Source organism: Dermacentor silvarum, chromosome 6, assembly GCF_013339745.2.
Source record: "Dermacentor silvarum isolate Dsil-2018 chromosome 6, BIME_Dsil_1.4, whole genome shotgun sequence".
NCBI lineage: Eukaryota > Metazoa > Arthropoda > Arachnida > Ixodida > Ixodidae > Dermacentor > Dermacentor silvarum.
Window position 1 is genome coordinate 184368090 of NC_051159.1, and position 19386 is coordinate 184387475.

At 48.8% G+C, this 19386-nt stretch overlaps 1 protein-coding gene across 1 annotated transcript in view; it reads right to left on the bottom strand.

Annotated features, from left to right (window-relative positions):
* LOC119456531 (uncharacterized) overlaps positions 1-19386 on the bottom strand; it is a 258483-nt gene that overhangs the window by 44051 nt on the left and 195046 nt on the right. Inside the window, exons 27-32 of the mRNA XM_049669942.1 lie at positions 16833-16955; positions 8718-8780; positions 6031-6320; positions 3981-4223; positions 3293-3368; positions 3013-3162 (exon numbers count right to left, since the gene is read on the bottom strand). Coding sequence (XP_049525899.1) covers positions 3013-3162; positions 3293-3368; positions 3981-4223; positions 6031-6320; positions 8718-8780; positions 16833-16955 — 945 coding nt within the window. The remainder of the gene's footprint in view (positions 1-3012; positions 3163-3292; positions 3369-3980; positions 4224-6030; positions 6321-8717; positions 8781-16832; positions 16956-19386) is intronic.

Below are 19386 nucleotides of genomic sequence, written 5' to 3' on the forward strand. Positions count from 1 at the left end.
CTCTGCGCATTTTATACTTTATGGGAATTCTAAGCCCACCGGGTTGACAACACCTACTTAAGCGCGACTGTTCTTAACCTTTTTTATCATAACTAAAACCTCCTTTAGAACACCTTCCGGTTCCCTAATCCTCGTCGTGTTATCTTTGTTCCCAGTTGGAGAGTGAACTACGTATGCAAACGCGGTCGAGGAAAGCAGCGGCTGTCCTCATGAAGACAAGAAGACGAGTCACCCTGTGGTCGACCATCGTGGATATCTTTAAATTCTCTAGCTAGCTGCTCCACGTTGTGGGGATGCGCGACTCTCACGCGTCCCCTGATGTTGTTTTCCCCCCATGTCTCCTGTAGTCCGGCTTCTCTGCGTGGCTAAGCCCGGCGGTGGTTGCGGCGCGTTGCGAGAGATGGCGCTGGTGTCGCGATGCTAACGCCACCGAACGGCGAGGTCACTTGGGAGAAAAAGGTCGAAGGCGCTCTCTCTTTGGCTGGGGATCGGCGACCAACACGCACGAACGCTTCGCGCGTGCGCCGGCCCGCTTCGCGCGACCGTCGCGCGAGGCTTAGAGCGGGACACCGGTATGGACGAACACGGATCGTTCGAGCGCGCCACCGTTCGCGTGACTGTACACGTGAACGACTAGGCGATGGCGTCATAGCATGGGGCGAACGTATTCGCTCGCTATCGGGTCGCGGTGAGTCGGACTTCCTTGATTTGTCGCGCGCCCGTGTGAATGTTCAATTGGTAGTAATTCGGCTAACGTGTATTAGTGTAAGAAAGGTGCAATAAATGCCCTTTTGATTGTTTGCACTACTGTGTTGTCGTTCCTTTGTCCCAAGAGCACATGTGAGACCCCACATCTGGCGCCCAACGTGGGGCTCTTGGGGCATCGGACGATAATTTTAAGTTTTGCTCGGTTCGAGATGTTTCAACCGAAGCGTAGTCCTAGCCTAGCGTGGATTTTGATCGCTAGTGTCGGCGGTGTGCTTTCTTGAGCGAGGCGACGGTTGCTGTAGCGTGTTTGAACATTTCAACATGCTAAGCCTTTTCGCGAGTGTTTTGTTGAAGTACACTCGTCGGTACGAGAGCCACGTGGTCTGCATCCTGGGAGAGCGAGGCCTAGCGCCCGCGGAGCATTGGCAAGCCTGAAGCGAGTGAGTACGGAAGCCTCGTGGGTGGTCCGAATTTCTTATGTAAATAGCTTCTTCTATATCTTTGACTTCGGAAGTCGAGGCTCAGGGAGCCGGGTGGCCGCGGGCCACGGGTGCCGCTACGGGCTGACTGGTATTGCGGCCTGGCACCGGGCGCTCCGACACTGTCTGGGACGGTGGGCGCCGTCAACTCGGATGCTGTATGCACCGAGCGGAGTAGGACCACCTCAAAGAGCTAACGTCTCTTCGCGGCTGCCTGTTCTTGTGCCCATTTTGGGTGTTTTTTTTTTTGGATGCCGGTTGTTGTCAAAGTAGCGACGCATTAGGCCTAAGGCTTAACAAAGCCGCCTGTCGCACGTTGAGGGACACAACCTGGTGGACCGTGGTGTTGAGATGTCGCACATTGCTTCCCTCATTAGTTCGCCTCGCACGAATTGAAATTACTCGTTCGACTCAAGAAAGCAAGCTTTGTTCACGCGAACTTAGCATCTGGAGTGCCATCCGAAATTTCGCTAGCCGAATTGAACATCGTACCACGTGGGCGATGCGTATGCCGAATTCCTCTCCCTTGCACTACTTTAGTGTTTGTCGAGTGCGTTGAGTGTACGCAGCGTGAGCGGAGTCACCCCTGGTTTGCTGTCACCTGCACATCGTCAGCGCTGCTGCCCCGGACTACAATCGAGCTACCCCAGGCTTTGGAGATACCTGTGGTCAATTCGGCGCAGCGACTTCGGCGGCCGCCAATGTCCGGCTCGCAACCCTCGGCGGCTGGGAAAAGAGCCGGCAGTCACCAACGGCTACTGCGGCTCTCGTCAGCAGGGCGCGAGCGACGCTTGCTCGTGCCGACTTCTGCGTCGCCGTTTCCGGAGTCCTGGGCTGGAGTCGTGCCATCGAATCTGCAGACGTGGTGCTGTGACCAACGGACGCCAGCGGTGAACCCCAGAGTCAATGTCGGCTCGCACGTTGTGGATAACGCGTGGACATTTACTCGGCGGCGCCACTGTCGCATTTACTAACTTTTGTTCGCGACGCGCGCGTTGATAGGCCTTGTCACATGTTTCGCCGGCGTATGTGTAGTGATTTAAGGTTGGGGGGATGTGGGGATGCGCGACTCTCACGCGTCTCCTGATGTTGTTTTCCCCGCATGTCTCCTGTAGTCCGGCTTCTCTGCGTGGCTAAGCCCGGCGGTGGTTGCGGCGCGTTGCGAGAGATGGCGCTGGTGTCGCGATGCTAACGCCACCGAACGGCGAGGTCACTTGGGAGAAAAAGGTCGAAGGCGCTCTCTCTTTGGCTGGGGATCGGCGACCAACACGCACGAACGCTTCGCGCGTGCGCCGGCCCGCATTGCGCGACCGTCGCGCGAGGCTTAGAGCGGGACACCGGTATGGACGAACACGGATCGTTCGAGCGCGCCACCGTTCGCGTGACTGTACAAGTGAACGACTAGGCGATGGTGTCATAGCATGGGGCGAACGTATTCGCTCGCTATCGGGTCGCGGTGAGTCGGGCTTCCTTGATTTGTCGCGCGCCCGTGTGAATGTTCAATTGGTAGTAATTCGGCTAGCGTGTATTAGTGTAAGAAAGGTGCAATAAATGCCCTTTTGATTGTTTGCACTACTGTGTTGTCGTTCCTTTGTCCCAAGAGCACATGTGAGACTCCACAACGTCGAATGAAAGAGGAGAGCGAAACAAAAGCTAGCTATGGCGGGTGAGGAGAGAGGGAAAGGCGAGAGACAAGCAGAGGGGGTCTTGTGTCCGATGCCAAGCAACTGCTGGATGGACAACAACATTCCCACCAGCATGACCCAGAGTAACTTTCTCTTTCAACGGCAACCGTCTGCCGAACGTAATGTATGGATTTGCGAACCGCATCCACGGAGGTGGGAGACGTCTCGGCACCCCGCCTGGAAGCCGAACTGGTCGAAGCCGTACAGGCACCTGGTGCTGATGTTGACAAAATGACCTGTCCGGCACCGCAAGTAGTTCTGCGAGGAATCGCATTCCTCCATCGATGTGACTGCAAAACAGCGGAAACGCAAATTAATGGCAGTCACGAGCAGCGGGCGTAGTTTCTTCTTCTTCGAGAAACTTGCACCAAATGTTACAAATATACGACCCAGACAACGCTGCAAAGTATGTATACGTGCCTTGCTTGAAGCATTCCAGAGGACCAATGGTATGGTAACCTGCTTGACCAGTCTTGTATGTGTTGCCAAAACGGAGCTGCGGGGTATTACAAAAGTCAAAACTACCGCATATGTGCAATTAATACGAGAATCGGTTTAAAGTGTTGGCATGCAACAGCTTCGCTTGGGTTGAAAGCGGGAAGATTTTTTTTATGCTAAAAATCTAATTAGAATTGGTTACTGATAAGCTGTCCGGTTTTTTATGCTCTTGTGACATGCACATAGTCTTACTGTCCAGTATATGTACCCACGTAGCAATAGTAGCTATCTAGCCATATGTCATTCACAGTGCGTTCGTCACGCATGGTAATAGATTAGTAATAGTTTGACGGCATAGTGAACGCTCATTCTAAATGAATGGACAGAACTCCGCAAACATTTCAGGCTCAGTCACTCAAATAGAAGATCTGCCGCCAGGCGTTGTTTAGTTCATTCATTTTTTTTTCATGAAGAGCCATAGATATGATCAATCTTGGAAAACTATCCCGATTACTTTGAATTCACCTTAAAATGAAGTGTAAAATTATGCCTAATAGCAAATTTCCGCTCAAAGAACGGGTGACGAACTGTTTGTTCCCTGACGTGAGGCAACAAAGCAAGAGCCGTGCACACTTTCATCGAGCGGTGTAGACTGGACGAGGCGACGTGCCTTTCTGATGGGCAGCATCTCCTTGCTGGCGATGTAGCCTTGGTCCTCGAGCCAGTGGAACTCGGAGGTGGAGTCGCAGTTGCAGCGCTGGTCGGGGCCGAAGCAGTCCGGGTAGCAGGCGCACGTGAGGTTCTCGGAGGCACCGCCCCAGTAGAACTGCGGCTCGCCGTCCACGCTCTCCCACCACGACAGCGGCCGCTCGTCCGAGTAGCCGAAGCCCGCGCCCACGCCGCTACACTCCCACTGACGGCGGCAGTGGGAAAGATTAACAAATAAAATAAATAAATAAATCGACCAAATTTCAATCAATCAGTATTAATCATGTATACATACATACATACCGCAAAGAAAGATAATCGGGCTAGCAATTATTTACTAAAACGGATATCTCGCCCGCCCGCTTGAAGGGGAGAGTGGAAAAAAAGGAAAGAGAAGAGAAAGGAGAGAAAGAAAGTAAAGGAAAATCGAGAGTATAAATGTAAGCATGAAATCGCTACCGGCAAAGCAGATTGGTTGGGGATGATACTAGCCACAATCATAAGATGGTTGTAGTGCTGTTCGCAAGGGTACACTCCACCACACCACAGAACCATCCGGGGCGCGCCGGACGCTGCCGGCCTAGAGTTACTGTATATGCCCCCCTTCCGTAGGGAGAACATACAGTAACTCTTTGCCGGCCCAGTCACTCAGCGTGGCGCCATCCCTCGAAGGAGGCGGCGAAAAAACCCGCGTCGCGGAACTCACGGACCGCTGGCGTTGAAAAGAGCACAGGCAACCCTACCTCAGCGCCAAAAGACGACAATAATTTGTATAGCGTCCTGTATCTGCCTTTTTAACGTCGCTACTGGAAATGACAAATAAAACTTGAGCGTACTAGAAGCTACAGCTTGAGTGATATTGTGAACAAACATTAGGAAGAAGCGAACGTTGTTTACCTGCGCGAACAAACGTACCACAGATACAGCATGGAACAAGGACGGGCGCAGTCCTTGTTCTCTGTGCGGCACCGGCAATGTTGTCTCTGTGGTCCGTTTGTTCGCACAGTTAAACAATGTTCGCTAATATGTACCAACTCGCCCAACAACAAGTTCTTCTAAACTACATTAGGAAGAACTCTGAAGCAATATTTTTTGTAACTTGTTTGGGTAGTAACTAGCGTATGTAATGCGGTCCTATACAAAGGGTTGGGGGCCAGAGACCGCATTTTTCTCAACTTTTGACTGGTTGCCCGGATGATCTCGTTTTGTTTTTGCAACGATGCCCGGATAACGGATCTGACATACTTAAAGATCACCGACGAAGACGACACTCCCTAATGTGAAATTTGAGCGCAGCTGTATACGTGTCACCGCACCGACTGGCAGAGCCACGACACGCACAGTTGCCGCTTCGCGGCAACGGCAGCTTATGCAACCGCAATCTTTACCGGGAGACGCTTGCGACGAAAGCTATGCGAGAAGGCTAGCCTTCTGGTTCTTTTTTTTTTCTTCCCCCGCATGGCCGGAGCCGCTGCTATCGCGGATGATGATGATTTATTGGCATCCCCTCTGAAACGGGACGATGACAAATTGTCACCGGTTAAAAATTGTCTCGCTGAAGCACTGATGCGAGCGCCCTCTTGGTGGTACTTGAGGTGGCTTCCTCCTCATGCTTTCGCTGCACCCTCCTCGTCCGCTTTCCTCATAGCCCTATCTTCGCGTCTTTCATCCCCCGCTGCGCGTTCGCTCTTTCATCCTTCGATCGGTTACGAGGCACGCCGACGCTCAACGCAGGAGCGGGCGCCTAAGAGATGCGCTCTAAAGAGGAAGGCGCACCACAGCATATCACGCAGTCACACGCGGAGTACGAGCATTGCAGTCTATTGTCCAGTGGTTGACAAGAATTCCAGCACAGCTTTGAGAGCCTCATGTCTAGTCGAAGCACGACCTTTCGGAAACGTCTCAGTCAATTTCGGAAATGTCTCGCCCAAAAAAGATTTCAGAGCAGACCACTCCTTCCAACCAATCGAGTGAAACCGCGTGGGGATTGAACGAGCAATATGTCGACCTACCTTGACGTACTGCCTGCACCTCTGAGACACCCCGATGAGCGCGCGCATCTGCGTCCAGCCGACGTCGTAGGTGATGGGCCGCGTGTAGGCGCCCTCGACCCCCGAGCGGACGTAGATCCTCTGCTCAGAGTCGTGGTGCACCAGCGTGCGCACGTCCTCCACCGTCGATCCCATGATGCAGTGCACGCGGAACGGCAATATCGGGCCCTCGGCTCCGTCCGCGTCGATCAGGTAGTGGCCGCTGCGACGGATGCCGTCCTGCACGAACAGGTCCTCGCACGTCTTGCGCGCTGCGACGGTCAGCAAGGGGGCTGTCAGTGTTCTGCGCGCCGCCGAGTCCACATCAAGTTATGGACGTTGACGTCATGACATTTGGAACAAGGAGCGTTCTTCGATAGCGACCCCAGCTAAATGCGGCTGCTTAGTATGCTGTTAACTCAGCTTTGGCCTGGATTTCAATTTAGTGGCCACGCTCGTTTCTACTCAAAAAAGAAAAAAAGGGGTCGGGGGTCGGGGAGGGCGGTTCCAGTTAAGATCGTTCCTAACTATTAGACGCGCGCTATAGGGAAACTGCTAACTGGAACGCCAATGTACCTATTTTGTAGCACATTTTGAGGTCGCATACCTCGAAAGTGGTGCTAGTTTTGGTGTTTATGATTAGCAGACACGACTTAATTACTCCTAGGCTTCAATTTCGCAATTACGTGTTCTCTAAAATTAGCACACAGAAAGTTAATTGCACAATTTTTATCAATTAGCGATATTGAACATTTTCTTGCTACTAATGTCCGACCTAGTCACTTGGCCTATCAGCAAAGGCTTCTTAGGCCTAAATAGAAGTTTTAATGCGTTCGCATGAGGAGTATCAAAGCTGGAAAAAGTGTGAAGTGTGGGAAGCCGGTCACGTGGCAGAGAGGGGATGGGAGAGCTTAGATCGAAGAGCGCGTGTGTGGAAAGTCGAGACACGTTTGCTTTCGATCAAGGAACCCGTATGGGCCCCGAAACGTCGTTTTCATTACAATTTTACTTCTTGGCGTGTGCTCGTTTTATTACAGTATGTATGTGTGTATGTATGTATGTATGTATGTATGTATGTATGTATGTATGTATGTATGTATGTATGTATGTATGTATGTATGTATGTATGTATGTATGTATGTATGTATGTATGTATGTATGTATGTATGTACCCGCCGAGGTGGCTCAGTCAGCTAAGGCGTTGCGCTGCTGAGCACGAGATCGCGGGATCGAATCCCGGCCGCGGCGGCCGCATTTCGATGGAGGCGAAATGCAAAAACGCCCGTGTGCTTGCGTTGTAGTGCACGTTAAAGAACCCCAGGTGGTCAAAATTATTCCGGAGCGCTCCACTGCGGCGTGCCTCATAATCAGAACTGGTTTTGGCACGTAAAACCCCAGAAAGAAGAAGAAGAAGATGTATGTATGTATGTATGTTACAAACTTGTATATGGATGTACACAGACGAAAACATTTTTTTCGTATCATTGAGGCACTTGAAATAACTGGGTCCAAGGACACATCTGATTATATGCACAGTGCAACTATCGGTAGCCTGCTCCTGACCACCGCCAGTTGCACTTCGCTCCTCGAAGAGGTGTGTCATGAGTGAACAACACTTTACAACATGGTGAAACCGAAATGTTTAAATGATGGATCCGGGACCTCAAAGAGTCATGCTAATGCATTTCTCTCGCATTTACCGCTAAATCTATACTGTTTTTTTTAACACGAAAGTGTTTTATGCCGGGGTCCACCATGACTTCACTGACGTATTTCCGTCACGGAAATACGTCATAGAACATAATACAAAGAAAGAAACCAGAAGAAAAAGTTCCACAAACATGCAAAATTTGGAAATCGAACCCACGACCTCTCGGTCCGCGACGATAGATCGCCGAGCGTTTAACCCATTGCGCCACAAACGCATTTGCAGAGAGCTACACAGACGCGCCTTATATATCTAACACTCCTCCGTGTACCCGCGCTCTTGCTCGGGGCGGTGCCGCCGCCTACGAGCAGAAAAGAGAAGTACTGCATTATGACACTAACGCGCACCGACAGTGAACGCTTCGGTGGTCTCAGCACTACGACGCCTCGATGCCAGCATTCGAAGGGACGCTGGCATCAAGAAGCACTACCAACGCCACCTAGGTGGCGTTCACCGTACTCAGCACAGCGGAGCGTGGCCTCCGCAATTAGCTCTGAAAATGTTTCTGAAGTTGATCGCGGAGGCTGCAATTACGACGCGCTGTACGCGCTGATTTGACTCGGTGACGATTCAGTTACGTGCTTTGTCTTGCGCGTTGTATTAGTGTGTCAGTTACGTGCTTCGTCTTTCGCGTTGTGCTAGCGTGTGCAGCGTAGTGCAGCTTCCATATGCACGACGGTTGCTCATGGTCATCGACGTTGGTAGTCGTGATGGAGGAGACGTGCCATCAGGCGTCAGCGTGGGTGCATCAACGCCTAAGGGCGCTTTAGCCACAAAACACCAATAGACATTATATATCAATGTGCAATAAACATTACACTACTTCTGTGAAGACACGTTTCACTTTCGTGTTCTATACCGATTCCTATATAAGAGGGATCAACCACAATTTTTTTTAGAAAGTGCCTCGCACAATATGAAACCCCCCGTAAATTGATCATTCTTAAAGTAAGTCACATACGTTTGTTGTCACATTTCTTTTTCTCTTCCTCGAGACCTTGGCGGTCTTCTTCTTTTACCAAGTCTGTAAAGAAAATTAGACATATTGGTTCAGTAGGAGGCCGGTGCATTGTGCGTTGTCTTTCGTAACTTGCGCGTAAGACAATCTTATCTCTCTTTGCCAACTTCAACACGAGCTGCGCTTTTGTTGACAACGTTACCGGCCTCTTTTACGGGAAATTGAATCGGAAAAGGGCTTATAAATAAATAATTGATCGTCATAATCAATCGCGAGAAACCTCTTTAGGATTGAACATAAATTTCAGGACGCTTAAGCTTCGCCTTTAAGAGTGGAACGCGATAGCGTTATCGGGACCCGCTCGCATCCCATTTTTCTTTGAGTAGGCTTCACTGCAATACAGAACGTGGGAAAGCCAGCTTACAAAGACTAAGCCTATACCGAGCCCCTCAAAGTCGGCTTCACTTTTAAACAGAAATGCATTGCTGGGAAGACGTTTTTCCAGGGGCAATTCAGGCCCTCGCAGGCCCTCCAATTCGCTGGCCCTCCACTTCACCACGTGGAGGGCCTCCGCGGTCGGGGTTGATCTTCCCCGCCACGGACGCCGATATGCACGCCGACGCCGGATTTTCTGCGACACGCGGCCCTTAACGCTATCGCGTTAAAACACAGCGCGTCATCAGATGCTTGTAGAGTACTGCGTTCGTTGAAGTAGCAAAGTGTGCTGCACTAGTGCACGTAGTTTTGAGGGGATGCAAGCATGGTGCTATTCTCTCAATAATAAATTGCTTTGTCTAAATTAACAACACAGATTCGTCAGCTGATTGAAGGCGAGGCATCCATAATTAATGACGAATTCATTGAACAGAATTTGGCTATTCCATCCGTCTGCTCAGCAACTCAGCAGAATCATTGGGAATAGACACCGTGTACATTCTAAGAAGTGTTGTAGTCCCTTATATTCGAAAATGAACGAGTATTAGACAATTCAAAACAGTAAATTATCTAATCAGATACGAATAAAACAGCAAAGACTACTCGATTCGCATTCTAAATATCGGCAATTTCGCACAGCTCCAGAAAAAAAGGAAAAAAAAACAATGCATTGGCGTGACCCACAGTGTCATGTATACAGTACCTTAAAAGTTAGTGTATCAGTAATTTCAACAAAAAACACTACACGAGCTACGCGAATGCTGCTTGCTCAGGTGGTTGATGTGCTATTCAGAATAAACAAAAACTTTGTAATTATTTTTTTTATTGCGATAGCAATTATATGGACACTTCAACCGAATTTCTGCCCTCGGCGTCGTCGTCGCCGTCGCCGTGAGGTTCCCTATAGATAAAATCTTCGCCGCGCGCCGTATGCCCGAGCGGAAGCGTGCGGGGACGCGCGCTATCACGGAGAGCGAACGCACTCAATCTCCCACGCGCAAGCAAGGAAGCGGGAAGCCAGCGCCGGAGGGAGCGGGGGGGGGGGGGGGGGGTAAGCGCACTTCTACTCTGCCAACAACCACGCTCGTCGCTCCGCCCGCACCGTCTCTTATCTCCCCACGGCTCTGACCTTTATGCGCCGTGCATTCGCCGCTCAGTTTCCGTTGAAGCGATAGACCGCACGTACCTTCGCCGCTGCGGCGTATGGGCTTGCTGCCAGCGTTTTGACAGTCGTTGTCTGCAGTCATTCAGTGTGATCTATTCGTGTTTGTTTATGCGCGCTCACACCACGCTTGTTCATTCAGTTAGTAATAGTCGGGCCACATTTTCCAACGCACGCTACACATGGAATGCTGCCCGGATCGGCAGTGCAGCGCTACAGGTGTGTCCCTTCGCACGCGCTGCCCACGGGAAGCGCTTCTCATCAGCACCACCGTTTCACACGCGCCTTCTCGTGGTCACCGAGTCTCTCTTCATGTCGGTCTACTTACGCCGCAGCACACCTGCTTACTTAATCAGCTCATGTTTACTACAATTCATATTGCTACCAAAGCCACTCACCTTACTTCGTATGACATTGCTGTGTTGCTATCGCATTCATTGCTTCGCCCTTAGGGTGAAACTGTGACATTTTTTTTAATTTTCAGATTATGGTATTAGTTATGTTAGAACGTTGTAGACAATCCTATTCGAAGATAACTCCATTTTGTTTTATTCTCGTAGAGGGCTTCTGTTCCGGGATATTCGCAATCAATCAATTCACTTATTACGCAAATTTTGTATTAAGCGGCGAGAATCTCAACGCAAGGACTCCACGTCACGTGGTTGATTCTGGGTAGTATTCTGCCAGTCTAGATGCCGGGAGGAGCTGACAACGCTGGCGCGCTTCTGCTCTCTTTTCGGTTGGCAGAATACAAGACCGTACTACAAGACAAACATTACTAAAGGGAACTCTGGCAATGGCGTCTGCGGCGCTTCAACCATCGGGCGCTTCAGCATACGGGTTCGCCTAAACTTCGCTACTCTCGGCTTCAAGTGGCTATGTGACTTTGCAAAGTCGTCATGTTCAGCAAAATCATCATCATAATCAGCTTATATTTTATGTCCACTGCAGCACGAAGGCCTCTCCCTGCGATCTCCAATTACCCCTGTCTTGCGCTAGCGTATTCCAACTTGCGCCTGCAAATTTCCTAACTTCATCATCCCATCTGGTTTTCTGCCGACCTCGACTGCGCTTCCCTTCTCTTGGTATCCATTCTGTAACCCTAATGGTTCACCGGTTATCCATCCTACGCATTACATGGCCTGTCCAGCTCCATTTCTTCCGCTTAATGTCAACTAGAATATCGGCTATCCCCGTTTGTTCTCTGATCCACACTTAACGTTAGTCCTAAGATTTTTCGTTCCATCGCTATTTGTGCGGTCCTTAACTTGTTCTCGAGCTTCTTTGTTAACCTCCAAGTTTCTGCCCCATATGTTAGCACCGGTAGAATGCAATGATTGTGCACTTTTCTTTTCAACGACAGTGGTAAGCTCCCAGTTAGAATTTGGCAATGCCTGCCGTATGCACTCCAACCCAATTTTATTCTTCTACAATTTTTTTTCTCGTGATCAGGGTCCCCTGTGAGTAATTGACCTAGATAAACGTACTCCTTTACAGACTCTAGAGGCTGACTGGCGATCCTGAATTCTTGTTCCCTTGCCAGGCTATTGAACATTATCTTTATCTTCTGCATATTCATCTTCAACCCAATTCTTACACTTTCTCAATTAAGGTCCTCAATCATTTGTTGTAATTCGTCTCCATTGTTGCTGAATAGGACCATGTCATCTGCAAACCGAAGGTTGCTGAGATATTCGCCGTTGATCCTCACTCCTAAGCCTTCCCAGTCTAAGAGCTTGAATACTTCTTCTAAGCATGCAGTGAATAGCATTGGAGAGATTGTGTCTCCTTGCCTGACCCCTTTCTTGATAGGTAACTTTCTACTTTTCTTGTGGAGAACCAAGGTAGCTGTGAAATCCTTGTAGATGTTTGCTAAGATATTCACGTATGCATCCTCTACTCCTTGATTACGCAATGCCTCTATGACTGCTGGTATCTCTACTGAATCAAATGCCTTTTCATAATCTATGAAAGCCATGTAGAGAGGTTGGTTGTACTCCGCAGATTTCTCGATTACCTGATTTATGACATGGATATGATCCATCGTAGAATATCCCTTCCTGAAGCCAGCCTGTTTTCTTGGTTGGCTGAAGTCAAGTGTTGCCCTGATTCTATTGGAAATTATCTTGGTGAATATTTTATATAACACTGAAATCAAGCTAATGGGTCTATAATTCTTCAGTTCTTTAACGTCTCCCTTCTTATGGATTAGTATAATGTTGGCGTTCTTCCAGCTCTCTGGTACACATGAACTTGTGAGGCATTGCGTATAAAGGGCCGTAAGCTTTTCAAGCATGATATCTCCTCCATCTTTGATTAAATCTACTGTTATTACATCTTCTCCAGCAGCTTTTCTCCTGGTCATGTCTTTCAAGGCCCTTCTAACTTCAGCGCTAGTTATAGAAGGAGCCTCTGTATTATCCGGTTCATCACTATTTTGAATGAAAGTAGCTTGGCTGTTTTAGGCACTGTACCGGTCGGTATAAAATTCTTCCGCTGCTTTTACTATGTCATCGAAATTGCTGATGATATTACCATGCTTATCTTTCAGTGCATACATCTTGCCTTGTCCTATGCCAAGCTTTCTTCTTACTGATTTAATGCTGCGTCCATATTTTACGGCTTCCTCAATCTTTCCCACGTTATAATTTCGAATATCCCTTACTTTTTTCTTGTTGATTAGTTTTGACAGTTCAGCGAATTCTATCTGATCTCTTGAGTTGGACATTTTCATCTTCTGACGTTTCTTTATTAGGTCCTTTGTTTCTTGGGAGAGCTTACCTACTGGTTGCCTTGGTGCCCTACCTCCCACTTCAATTGCTGCTTCCGAGATCAACCTTGTTACGGTTTCATTCATTACCTCTATGTTGTCTTTATCTTCTTTTTCTAAAGCTGCATATTTGTTTGCAAGCACCAGCCTGCATTGGTCTGCTTTTACCCTTACTGCCTCTAGGTTGGCCTGTTTCCTCTTGACTAATTTCACTCTCTCTCTCTTCAAATTGAGAGAAATCCTAGACCCCACTAACCTATGGTCACTGCACTTAACCTTACCTAACACTTCTACATCCTGTACTATGCTTGAATCGGCAGAGAGTATGAAATCGATTTCATTCCTTGTTTCTTCATTAGGGCTTTTCCAGGTCCACTTCCTGTTGCTGCGCTTCCTGAAGAAGGTATTCATTATTCGCAGCCTATTCCTTTCCGCGAATTTTACTAACATCTCTCCTCCAATTCTACTAACATTTAGTCGCCCATGACTAAAGTATACTGAGTTTGAACCTTTCTCATTGCTAGTTCAACATCTTCATAAAACTGTTCTATTTCTTCATCATCGTGACTAGAGGTTGGGCATAGGCTTGTACTACCTTCATTTTGTACTTCCTATTCAGCTTTATTACGACGACTGCTACCCTCTCATTAATGCTGTAGAATTCATCAATGTTGCCCGCTATGTTGTTATGCACTAGAAATCCTACCCCGGATTCTTTCTTATCTGGAAGACCTCTGTAGCAGAGGACGTGGCCGTTAGTCAGCACTGTGTAAGCCTCACCAGTTCTTCTAAACACACTAAGGCCAATAATATCCCAGGAAATGCCTGATAATTCTTCAAATAGTCCTGCTAAGCTAGCCTCACTCGAGAGGGTGCGCGTGTTGAACGTTACCAGGTTCAGTTTCCATTGGCGGCCTGTCTTGACCCAGAGATTCTTAGCACCCTCTGCCGGGTAGCAGGTCTGACCGCCGCCTTGGTAAGGTGCTCCGCAGCCACTGGGAACTGAGGGCCATGGGTTAATTGTCGGAGTCATGAGGGAGGTAGTGGCCGAATACTGCACCAGGGAGGCCAATTCCTGTTCTGGTGAGGGAGTGACTTTGATGAAGCTTTATGGGCCTTCCTAGTTTGGTTGCACCTGAACTAGTATAGCCCCACTAGCTCTCGGCGATATATATATATATATATATATATATATATATATATATATATTTTTTTTTTCTTGCCGGTGTCAGGCACCACTCCATGCCTGAAAATGTGGTGGACTGGACTGGAAAATACTACATTATAAATGGAACAATCCACAATGATTGCACGTGCACGCGAAATCTCCTTGCCTTCGTGCATTTAGGAAAAAAAAAAAGCGGGCAATTGTTTGCACTCGGTCGTGCAAAGCTTAGGCACAGCGAAAGTGCCAATCCTCAAGTCTTACTGGCTGCTACTGCTAGGTATTAACTTGGTTGCTGCTAGGTCTTAACTTGATTTAACTTAACTACGCGTGTAGGGAAGGTATTCTCGAGCGATCATTTTCGGAGGTACCTCCCCTTTCGCGACATTTCGCGTGACTAGCGTGGACGCGTCGGTGCCTGCGAGCGACAGCCTTCCTGACATGGCACAAACGCAGGCAGGCAGGAGCCGTGTCTGTGTCGGGCGAAGCGAGCACGCACGTGCGCTGGCGGTTACTAGGCAACGCGAGGTGACGTCATCGCTACTGCTTCGGTCCATGCGCGGCTAGGCAACGCGGGCGGCGTCGGCAGCAGCTCTGCGCGTTGCCTCGTTGGTGCTGCTCCAATTTTTTTCTCTATCTCGCTCTCAGTTTCTCTTTCCCTCTCCCGAGCACGCTCTCCTTCCCTCTCCTTAACGTCCCATGTCAAGGCAACATGTGCACGGAACGGAGAGGAGGCGAGGCACACGTCGCTCCGCGAGGTGGTTGCTAGGCAACGCAGTGACGTCATAGCTCGGCGAGGTTTTGCGACAGCAGGCGCCACTCTTTTCGGTAAGCTGGAACAGCTTCGCTGTTAAAAATGGATCTGTGGAAAATTTAGAAAGACAAAGCGCATTAAGTCAACCTGAGCGTCTGAAGCCGCGAGCACAAAGATTAGGCAAATACACGTATACCCAACAATCCCATCATAGTTGAACGATGATAGCACCAGCATTTGCTCTAGGAAACTATATACAATAGGCTTGTGCGAATATTCGGTATTTTCGAATATTAGATAGAATGTTATCCTATTACATATTCCATTCGGTTCGAATATAATTTATTCGAAGGGCCTTCGAAAGGAACAAATATACGTATTTTACTGCCTGTAAGCCTCACTTCTAATTACAGCACCCCCGGAAAAAAAAAAGTCCGAACGTATAAACCTCGGAAATAACTGCTTAAGACACCGAATATTTGCTGAAGCAGTCTCCAATCGCGGATGCACGAATCGTCCGCGTTCATATTGTCACGAGACCTGTGTGCAATGGGACGAAGACGACGTTGACCACTGGGGTGAAGAAGACGACGATTAAAAAGATTGTCTTTCCGCCATCTTGGCAGTGCTACAGCTCGCTGCAAATAGTTGATAAATATATTTTCGTTTATAACGTTTCCCGTGGCATTTTGGTGGAGGTGCTGGGCCAGCGGCTTTGTTCTCCACCTCTTCAGAGACGCTGATGGCGGAGATTGTCGCCCTAAATGTCGTTTTGCGGCCGCGAAGGCCGCGCCACCGTGAAACCACACCTCGAGGTAAACTTCGCATATCACTCGCACCCCGATTTTACTGCTAAATTAAAAAAAAAAGTTATTTCTGCGCTTGAAGAACGGAACGGGGAAAGCTCACGTGTAGATGGAAAGCATCAAACTGAATTTTCCCAACACGACATAAACTGCCGACGTCGCGCAGTCAAGGTCACAACATCGCGACGACGCACGACGAGCGAACGCCCCCCCCCCCCCCCCCCCCCCCTCAGACACCTCAAAATTTTAAGCACAACAGTGAGTAAGAGTGCGCAAACAAATTTGCTGTGCATCTGGAGTTATAAGAAATGTTGAACTTGCATTTTGCACGAAAATATCTCCGTAACGGCAGTTTGAAAATGAACTGACTTCATAGAGGAACATATTTCCTATTTGCAATTCAAGAATCACCCTTTGTTAGATTCGTCATCGCCTGGCTCTTATGTCAAGGTTTCATGCAAATCTCACAACTATTCCAACTGTTTGGCTCGAAATTATTTTGCACTAGTTACTATTCACTTCGACTTCGCATCGAACCAGAAAATTGATATTTCGCACAAGCATGCTATATATGAACAAGACTGCCTTTCCCTTTCTCCCCAAATAAGCTACGTCACATGGTAGGTTTGCCATAGCGTCGAAATTCCTGCCTTTGAGCGCGAAAGTAGCGTACTGAGCGCTAAACTTGACGTTGTATATACCGTAACACACGAGAATCAAAGTAAATTAGGCGTCAAGTACGATTGTCTTGTAGTTTCTAATAAAACTAGAAATCGCAAAGGCAAAGTTTGGAAAGCTAAGGATTTCCTTCTATTCTTATATTTGCTGATAATTATGTCCGCAACGCGTATAAAGTACGTGATGAAGCAGCATTTGCGTAGCTAGCATAGCGTTAAAAAACAATATTGCTGATAAAAGGCCCTGTATGTGTAAAATTGAACATTGTAAATATACCATCGATAAACGTGAGCCACATTTCAAAGTGATGTTGGGGCATAACTAAAGAAGCTTGCAAGGGAAACTCACGGCATCCATCCTGCTCGTCCTCGTGGTACTTGCCAGGGCAGTCCCGGTGTCCATCGCAGACGGCGTTCTTGGGAATGCAAGTGCCGTCGTAGCACTGGAATGTCACGTTCACGTTGCACTGACCTGACGGCGGCAAGAAAGGAAGCGTCCATTGGCTTGGAGGCTGTGAATTCAGCACAAATCCGCACGGCACCCGGAATATGTGCCTCCGTGTTCCTCGATGGACACCGATATTGACGTCAGCTAGCGTAATGGGGTGGTGCATCTATATAAATTATTTGTTTGTCGAGGACTATAGCAGTCGGAAAATGTACAGCTGCATTGAAGGTCGTGTCAAGGACATCCAGACGACACAGAACACTGCACGCAATGCTTATTTAAGGCATCCTTTAAGGCTGCCGCTTCAGTGGAGCTGTCTCTTCGCAGTATGCAACACATTGCCTCTGTAGATATTGCCGCGAAGCTTCGTACTGTTTGTTTTGATCGCGCTGAAAACCGCCGGCATGCGGCTTTATCATTTTTTTTTTTTTTTTGTGATACGAGGTGCGCCTAGATTTATCTCCAATGATCGCGGCCACACTCATGTGTTTCCACATTGTTGTAGATCGTTGAAGTAAAACAACGTGGTAGGCGCAAGTCAGCCCAATAAAGCGTTTCTTTTAGGAGCCTTACTGGTCTAGCGTCACGACAACGTGACAATATTTAGCGCGTCCATTTTTGAGTGTCGTGCTCTCACTGCGACTTTTGAGGAGTGGCATGCTTCTCCTCGCATCGTGCCTGCATGCAGCAGAGCACGATTTACAGGAAATGTAGTAACGCCGTAGATCGCTCTAGAGCACTGCACGGGCTCGGGCTTAACCGAAAGCCCGGGCCCGGCCCGGCCCGCGGGGCCGGGTAGAACAGTTTTTTCACGGGCCCGGGCCGGGCTCGGGCACGGCGTGTGCTTTTTGACGCGGGCCCGGGCCGGGCTCGGGCTTTCTGGTGGTGTGCATGTAACCTGCAGCGAGTTATTCTCGGGCGTCTCAACTCTGAAAAACATCATTTTTCGGTCTCGGGCCGAGTTCGGGCCGGTTTCGAGTCGGGCTCGGGCCGGGCTCGGGCCTAATGTAAAGGGGTGGCGAGCCGGGCCGGGCGGGTAACGTAGATTATTTCCGGGCCCGGGCCGGGCCCGGGCTGAAAAAATCGGCCCGTGCAGTGCTCTAGATCGCTCTACGGTGCGATCTCTAGAACATGGAAAACAGTCTCGTGCGTAGCGTCTACATTCGTGCTAGACTGCTCAAGGTATATATTGCATATTTTTCGGTGAAATGCAACGCTACAGGATGTTATCATACCGGTATCCAGCAAAAACAGGCGCAATCGTCCACTTGATTCCCCCCCTTTGTTATTCTTCTGAGCTGCACATACACACACACACACGCACAATAATAAAAAAAAAGGACGATACCCTTTGCCAATCATTCTACACGGGCTCTCACATAGACGCAAGGTTCCGGACGATACCGTAATTGCTTCCGGGAACATGTCGCGATAATTTTGTACTGGCGACATCACTGCCGCCTGCGTCTAGAATGCTTCCACTAAGTCAGCGCTCTAGGGCTAGATGTGAAGCATAAGGGTCTCATCCCAAGGTAAGAAAAGAAAGTAAGCGAGAAAGAAACGCACATATACAGCCGTATGACGTAACTTTTGAAGAAATAGCGGGGGGGAGGGGACAAAATTCACATACGAGCACTAACGAGTGACACGTCGTAATGGTGGCACATGTGCGTGAAACTTGAAGTGGCCGACAACCAATATTTATAGTGTGCGAAGCGAGCCAGCAGTTGGATGAAGAGCCCCTTCAAGTGCTTGCAGAATAGCTTCACCGCGACCAGCAATGAGACTACCGGTGCTTCCACTGTTGACCAGCGCCAACACAACAATATTCTCAGTCTTTTCGGCGCCCACGTACGATAAGGTTCCTGGCAAGAAAATTATATTTGCCACATTTATATGCTTTTCTTTTTCATGTTCAACAAAGAGGAAAAGACAGCTTTGACTTTGCAATTGCAACAATGTACTTCTTGTCACACTGCACAATTTTGTACGCGTTCTGTTGTATGGTAAATCTACGCCTGAGACTTTAACGAACGTTTTCATAACGTTTTATTGACGCACTTCCCTCTCCTTCAAAAAAGAATTTCAGAAAGAGGAATAACAAAACTGAGCAGAGCTTGGCGCCGTCGCAGGCTAGGTCAGCTCTGAAATACATAAATGGGCGCACTTGTCTAATCGTGAAACGTAGTAATTTTAACTATGTAGCAGAAATGCGACTTCGCAGCGGTAGGGCAGATACAGCAGGGCAAGTCGGAATACAGCTTCATGCTGGAATTGTTAGTGCGGTGGATGTCAGTGAGCGCGTGCGTGCGTGCCTGTGCGTTCGTGTGCGTGCGTTCGTGTGTGTGTGTGCGTGTGTGTCTGTGCGTGTATGAGTGTGCAGGAGGGGGGGGGGGGGGGCTGGCTTGCACGCCCAGGAAGTTGAAGATGAAAACGCGAGAGACTTCTGAAAGGA